General features: G+C 40.2%; 1 protein-coding gene across 1 annotated transcript; it reads left to right on the top strand.

The window, feature by feature from the left end:
* Nucleotides 1–1,141: 1,141 nt before the first annotated feature.
* si:ch211-222n4.2 (uncharacterized protein LOC101885505 homolog) lies at nucleotides 1,142–6,210 on the top strand. The gene is made up of 7 exons (XM_061698858.1): nucleotides 1,142–1,670; nucleotides 2,932–2,979; nucleotides 3,184–3,256; nucleotides 3,572–3,770; nucleotides 3,846–3,946; nucleotides 4,028–4,078; nucleotides 5,462–6,210. Exons 1-7 carry the CDS (start codon nucleotides 1,379–1,381, stop codon nucleotides 5,571–5,573), a joined length of 876 nt encoding a protein of 291 aa, XP_061554842.1. The 5' UTR covers nucleotides 1,142–1,378; the 3' UTR covers nucleotides 5,574–6,210.
* Nucleotides 6,211–7,627: the final 1,417 nt, after the last annotated feature.

Below are 7,627 nucleotides of genomic sequence, written 5' to 3'. Positions count from 1 at the left end.
ATTTTCTGCTTGAACCTTCTTTGTTTTCCCACATCAGTCTCTGTTAGATTATGAATATTAAGAGTGGCAGAGACAGACAGGCCTTCCTCTTCGGAACCAATTATCCATCCATCCATTCATTTTCGACCGCTTATCCGGGTCGGGTCGTGGGGGCAGTAGCTTTAGCAGGGACGCCCAGACTTCCCTCTCCCCAGCCACTTCATCCAGCTCTTCCAGGGGGATCCTGAGGCGTTCCCAACCAATTAAACCTGCTAAAATGAGATAAAGGACTATTTTTTCATAATTCATTTATTCACCATTGTTACAGACCTAAAACTCAGTTTTAAGGTTTCCCCTCCACCCTCAAAATGTAATATTCATTCTGTTCATTTAATTGATATGCAAAGAATGAACACGTCACTCCTACACGTTGTCATTCATAACTTGGTGGGGAACTTTGAAAACCTGGGAAAGTTTGAGATTAACGTCTTAAAATTTAGTCCAACATTTTTTACATTAAGACATTAGTAATGCATTGTGAATTATTTTATTAAATCATCCATTTATTAAATTACCTTTTCAATTTATTTACCTCCATTGACTCGATATGTCTTCATTTTGGGCACAGCAAAAGTAGTAATAGCAGTACACTATTTTACGAACTAAACATTAGCACCGCCCCTAACAGTCTGTACCAATCAGAATTTTCTCCTCCCTTGATTGGTGCTTGTCAACGAGTTCCCGAGGTCATGTATATGGGCATGCAAAATGCAGAGTTGCATTGAACTTCTCCAAAAAGTCAGAATTTCTCATTTGCGCTTGGAAAAGTATCTTAAATTTCAAATTGTGGCGCGTAAAATTGGACACAATTAATCCACAACTTCTGAGATAAATTTACGTGATTTCTGATTGAACAAAACAAGCATTCGTATTTTTAATTATTCTTAAATCCAAATATGAGCGTCGCAAAATAACTGAGGTGTCCAATATATCCCTAGTACCTGCGGACGTGTTGCTGTCGTGTTTGTATGTATAAAATAACGCGCAACCTTATGTATTTTATGTTTGTGTCGTTAGCCACACGTCGGTTCTTTGTTGACGAGAGCAAGGGGAGTCTTGTGAATCCGAGGTAACCGGAACGCGGCGTCAAAAGAGCCGGACTGTCGCCATAGTAACTGGGGTCTGACCAGAGGGTAGTGGAAATTCGCTGATTACTATTGCACTGAAGCGTTTGCTTTTTATTGCTGTTTTGTGGACGAGCATGTATTGTAATTAGGGCATTTTTGTGTGTCGTGACAATGTTGGCACAGACACTAACGTTGCTACTTTGACCAAGTTGTCGCGGCTTTGCTAACGACGAGGGCTTAGCTAAACTCAGCTAACTGGATGAAGCACGGCTATGTCCGGCAGTAACCTCCCGCCGGTGCGCCACCTGCCACAGTGGAGCCGAGTCGGGCGTCTCGGGGTGCCGTGCTCGCCTCGACGTTTACCGGCGAACCGACTGCAGCCGCTGCCTGTCCTCCCCGCGGGGGACCGAGAGGTGCCGAGGGCGACGACGGGGTCGGGTCACGGCGACGCGGACACCCGCGTCGCCTCACTACAGAGGAACATCGAGTTCCTGCAGTACCAACACAAAGAAACTCTGCAGAAACTTCACCAAGAAGTGGACTTACTCAGAAGGGAGAACAAAGGTGAGCGATTATCGAGCTCTTGCAGTAAATGTATAGGTCTATATATATATATATTTTTTTTTTTAACTTTTTACTTATCCTCTGTGCTTTGTTAAAAATTTAAAAATTAAATTAAAACATTTATTAAATCTGACACGTAAGTTTTTTTTGCCAAGTTATCAAAATGGGTATTGTGTATAACTGACAGTAAAAAGTATTTTTTTTCATTTTATATATAAATTCTTTGTCATGTGAAACTAATTATGTCTTCTAAATTCGACACACCACAGAGAATAGTGTTGTTAACAACCCTGCCGTGACAAAGAGGTGCTCTCTGTAAAGTGACCATGTCAGTGAGAAGCTGCTGTCCACAAGCCAGCTGCAACGTCAGACTTTGGAGGAAAAAATAATAATAATAAATAAAAAAATATATATATTGAAAATAATTTACTGTGCTCTTTCGCCTTCTCTCCGTGGCAAGCGTGCACACACAATCGATAACAAGGCGCTCTAAAGCAGCCACGCCCGACGATGAGGCGCTCTACAGTAAACTGGCCACGCTAGCAGGACTATGTGAGTGGAAGATGCATTTTTGGGATATAGGATTAGTTAGTTAGCTAGCTAGCTAACTGCATGTTGCAATTGGACCAGATCACCTTTGCTGTGAACAAAGTTCTTAAATAATGGGGCAGGGGTGACTCATGCCGGACTCAAAAGTGCTCACAGACGTGGCGCCAATTTAGGCATGACCAAAAAAGTCAGGAACAGATAATTGGCGGGGGGGGGGGGGGGGGGGGGGGGGATTAACAGTATATCTTCACAATTCCGTACTACATGGTTCTTAGTCTTCCCATGTTTTCAGAAATTATCTTCAAACATGTATCATCTATTTAGAAAAAAAATTCTGAATTCACTTTTCAGGTTCTTTAAATACTGTTACTTAAGTACAACAATTTAATCAGTAGTTCTATTTTCAAATCTTTTTTTTTTTTTTTTTTTTTTTTACACTACTTAGGTACACAGTGTTAGTACTTTTGCCACCTCTGCTCTCTCCAATTTTGTTGTGCATTACAATGCCAATAAAGGCTATTCTGATAATATGAGGTGGGGGAAAAAATGCAATCTCAGTATGTTGGTCGCATAGCAACGCCACAGATTTAACTGAGTTAAATGGAAGGTAAGTGGTTTTTCTCTTGGAGGTGGACATCAGGCTGGTGTCACTTTACTAAACGATGTGTTTTCCCGTCATGGACCTTGATCTCTTTTTATTTGAATGTTGCAGAGTTGAAGTATAAGATGATTATGGACGCTCCCAAGCCAAGTAGGAAAGGTAAGATTTACCCAGCAAATATGGAAACGTGCATGTCACAGTGTTCATTTTTTGTGGTTTGATCCTGTGTGAAATTAAACACCCAAGTAAATCTTTTGTTATAAGATTATTTCTGTAAATGTGTCTGGGCGAGCCATTTTTGCCCTACTATTACAGAGCAGACCGGCTCATTTACATAATAACCACTCCTCCACTCTGTTCTAGTTCTGAAACATCCCCAAGCGGGTGTTGGACCTGCTGTTCGGGGGAGAGAACCCCCACAGAACCAAATGCTAAGGTGAATATCTGCCCAAGTTCAATTTCAGCAAAACAATAGTAATATAGCTATATGTTTAATGGTACTTATTTTATTAGGTTGTTTTTTTTAAATACGCCTCAAAAGTTAAACAGTGTTACTGAAAACATACCCAGTTTATAAAGGCTTTAAAATGGTGACAGTTTGAGGCCGTAACAAATTATTTACTTTTTCCCCCCCCAATGAGAAAAATGTTTTGAAATTAGAACAACTTGTTTTATTAAGACATTTTCTCTCTTTGGTGGTATACATTCATGTGAACTAACATGAGAATGTTATGTCTGTCTTATGGGTTAGAAGCATGGGAGACTGTGTCGTGAGTCTTGGACCCTTCAGGCCAAATCGCAGGTCAGAGCAGTTGGGCGGGCTCGTCAACTCACAGCAGCCTCTACAAGTCCACAACGGTCCGTCTCATCCACCACGTGCGTCCACGTTGCGGGAGTGTGAGCTTATCATCCGCCAACTGTACAATACCAACAGTTTACAGTCTCAGGAAGTGAGTGTCATAGTCCGAAGCGTTTGCCATCCATTGTGTGTCCTAAGTCACACCAAACACTTCTGTATCTTTTAGATTGTACGCTACAAGGAGTTGCTGAGTGATATTGTGCTCAACAAGAGAATCACACCAGAAAACTACAATCTCACCAAAGCCTTCCTTGTGGATGATATCTGGTAAAGTAACAGATAACATTGCTGTTATCCGTCACATTGAAATTACAAGTATATTTTTTTAAGGAGGTTTCTATTTTTCAGCAAATCCTCTGACAACACATTTCCTAAACTGGATCTGCAAACAGGAAAAATGTATGTAAATGTCTCCCGACCTCCCTGTGTGTCATGTTTTACAACAAAAGAAGTTGACTATTCATGAAGTGATCATGCACTGTGTGTGGTTCTGCAGCTAGTTTGAATTAGTTGCTGACAGTCTGCAACGAGCTTGGCTGCTATTCCAAATGCTGAAATGCAAGTGAAATGCAAGTACAACAGCACTGGTTCACAACCAAAATTACGTTTGTGGGTACCAAGTGAGATCCAGCCTCCTCCCACCAAGTTGTAACAGTAGTTAGTGTTGGGGGGGGAATCCACCATTAATGTGACCTATAACCTGTACAATTCAGTTGAAAAATACATCTTTTTGAGAGCGGGAAAAATTAACTAACATAAGTGTGCTGATCCTCTTATAACTGGTGGATTATTAACCAATCGCAATCAAACTTATTTTATATGGTGAGTCAGCACACACCTGCCACCATTTATAGTGCCTTTGATTAACCCCAAATAAAATTCAGATGTTGTAGGATTTTGTAGTTGCATTTTACAGCACAAGCCATGGTCTGCAGTGAACCTCCACGGCATTAGACGGATCTAATTTTTCAAAAGTATCAGTCAGGAGAAGGTTCCAAAACAAACAAACAAAAAATCCAAGGCATTAACTATACTATGGAACAGGTTTTTTGTGTGATGTTGCAGTTTTTTATTTTACAGTAGTTAGCTTATTTTTTAAAATCACACCTTTGACATTACAGGTACTATAAGTCTCTTATTCTGGTTAGCTGATTTTTTATTTTATTTTTTTCTTCCCACTTCTACGAGTGTTAACATTTTGAACCTTAGGACAGATTACACTATTGTTGCTTGTCACTGGTCTGTATTTGACCGAAAAGGTTCTACTTTACCTTTCCCTATTCAGGGATGAAAGAAAATCCACCCACTCTGGTGTTTAAAAATATCTCTGGACATTAAAATGCATTTGTAGACCGTCAGGCAATATTTTAGTCAACCAGAAGCCTAGAAAAGAGGCAGCAACTGCTTTTCTCATACAGTGCTGTGAAAACATATTTGCCCCCTTCTTCTTGCATAGTTTCCTCACTTTTAACGAGGCCAGGTAGCTTTGAATAAAATAACCATTCAAAAACTGATTTACTTGATTATATTTGTTTGATATTTACATGTTTGATCGTCTTAAAGTGCAAGCGCACTTAAGCCCATTCATAGACACACCTGTGGACAAGTTAATTAACCTGAGAAATATGTTTTTAGAATGTGCTTTTTATTTATTAAATACAGTACCTAAATTTGAGTGAATTATTTCTTACCTCGTGCAACCGAAACAGTCAGTGTAGATCACACAACAGATATTTTTCATGACATAACGTTGATGAATCCACATGCATTTTCTACTGCCAGGACCGGTGTGACCCTGCCAGCGCTCACGCAGAGCGTCAGCTCCTCAGTGGCAGAGCGTCAGAGAAGAGGTCGTGTTGTGCACAGAGGCCATGTTAAGGGTACAGTGCGGTGAGAAGATACAGATTAGTACCAACCACCTTCAGGACAGCCACAGTCCTTTTTTGTTTCACTGGAAAAGCTAAGTCACAAATGACTGAATATACTCTGGAATATGTTTCCAGTAGGAGACTGATTCAGGTATTTATGCTTTGTAGTGTTACGATGTCCCAAAGGATTGGATTCATGGACAAAAGTGTTGGGATGTCAAACAGTTAATCAGTTACGGATTGGGCTGGCCATCTTAGTTCTACTGTTGTACAATTTTCTGACAAGTTGTCTTGAGAGAAACTGACTGATTTCAGCCCCAGACCTCAGGACACCTAATCCAACACTGGTGAGGGCTCAAATGTTCTTCTGAATAAATGGACAAAAATTCCCAGATACACACCAAATTCTTGGAGAAAGCCTTCCCAGAAGAGTGGAGCCAACTCCTATTTTTTCCCCCCACTTCATGCCAGGTGTCCCAATACTTCTGTCCAGATAGTGTACCGCTCCTGTTTTACCACAAGTACTGTCTCAAATCCATCTATATGGCAGAACTTGTGAAGTATGTTTTTATTAAAGTTGTGTTTGTTGGACTTTTGTAGTCTTATTTTAGCTAAACATACTTAGTTTACTACATGAAACTTGTGGAAGTCAACATTCGACAAACGTTCACAATTATGATAGTGTGCTTCAAAGCCTGGATTTACTCTGCAGGCCCAAGTGCCCAAATCCGACTTAATGCCGCTCAATTTTTTTGGACTGTCTAGTTCCATGTACATTTCATGTGACACAAATCAAAATTGGCTGTTCACATGGACTGAACATATGAAACGACCTGCAAGCAACAATAACCAAGCACAAGCCTGTGAATATTCTCATTGTCAGGACAGTGAATCTATCACAACTAGACTGTTCTGGTTGTCTTAGAAGACTTTTCGCCTCATCCAAAAGCAGGCTTCATCATGCGGCGTTTTGGGGCGTGCCTCCAACGTAGGGGATAGATAGTTGGGTTTTCCGCACTAACACTCAGGCTACAGCTGTCCCATGTAGTCTATGTGCATGAACTGATGAAGCCTGCTCAGATAAGACGAAATGTTTTCTAAGACAACCAGAAACAGTTGCGATCAATTCAATGCCCTAAGAGTAACTCCACAAGTGTTAACACTGGGCGGTCACAACACAATAGTAAACAATCTTATTCAGATAGTGTAATACAAGTATTGGATATTAGTGTTTAGTTGGCCTGGGCTGACTCTTCCCCTCATTTATTTTTAAATAAGGGTGACCTCGGCATTACGTACTTGCTTATTTCCTGACAGAAACACCTTTATGCAGCATATTTAGGCCATATTTAATTGTATATTTAGGCCATATTTAATTGTATATGCTTTTGTTGTATTTTTGATTTACCGCAGTTTATTTGTTAGGGCTGACGCAGGTGTGGATACGTCATCAATTGGTGTATTTACATTGCACTCGGCTGATAGAAGATACGTATTTATCCAAATTTGGAAGAGGTCTGATTCTGATCTGAAGATACCTGATTGCATTTATTTTTTCCACGCATATCCGAATTCTGCCACTTGAGAACAAAAAAATTGAAATTATGACACTGGAATACTAAGTTATTTTGATAGCAATTTCGGCCTTTCCACTTGCTCATATCTTAGCTTCTTCAGTGGGGGAAATACCACAGAAACCTGGTATTTCTGAAGAACATCCGCATAGAGTAACCACTTTATTAACTCTTTGTAGTGACCAAAGTTTTACTCAAGTGTTCTTATGAGTTAATGCTTTTAATCATGTAAAACACATTGATTTAGTTACCTTGTGTATGAAATGTGCTATATAAATACATTTGCTTTGCTTAATGCAATGTTTAACGTCTCCATAAATGGTTTTGTCACCCCATATTTTTCTTCTGTTCCACTGAGTTAGTATTATCAATGTGGCCTGAGCAGACATTAGCCATTCAGTGCAGGTCTATTAACATGCACATAGTGTTGCAGTGCTGAGGGCTGCCCTATGGCAGGTGCAGCCACAAGGGAAATGATGACTGAGGTGCAGCCACAAGGGAAATGA

Source organism: Phycodurus eques, chromosome 15 (genome assembly GCF_024500275.1).
Source record: "Phycodurus eques isolate BA_2022a chromosome 15, UOR_Pequ_1.1, whole genome shotgun sequence".
Lineage (NCBI taxonomy): Eukaryota > Metazoa > Chordata > Actinopteri > Syngnathiformes > Syngnathidae > Phycodurus > Phycodurus eques.
Note: the sequence above shows the minus strand (reverse complement) of the source record. Positions and strands in the feature narration are given on the sequence as shown.

What these genes read in the sequence shown, in the direction of transcription:
- si:ch211-222n4.2 (XM_061698858.1), top strand. Translation starts at nt 1,379, where the DNA reads ATGTCCGGCAGTAACCTCCCGCCGGTGCGCCACCTGCCACAGTGGAGC. An exon ending in ACAGTTTACAGTCTCAGGAA is followed by an intron (nt 3,771 to 3,845) that starts GTGAGTGTCATA and finishes TGTATCTTTTAG; the next exon opens with ATTGTACGCTACAAGGAGTT. An exon ending in GATCTGCAAACAGGAAAAAT is followed by an intron (nt 4,079 to 5,461) that starts GTATGTAAATGT and finishes TTCTACTGCCAG; the next exon opens with GACCGGTGTGACCCTGCCAG.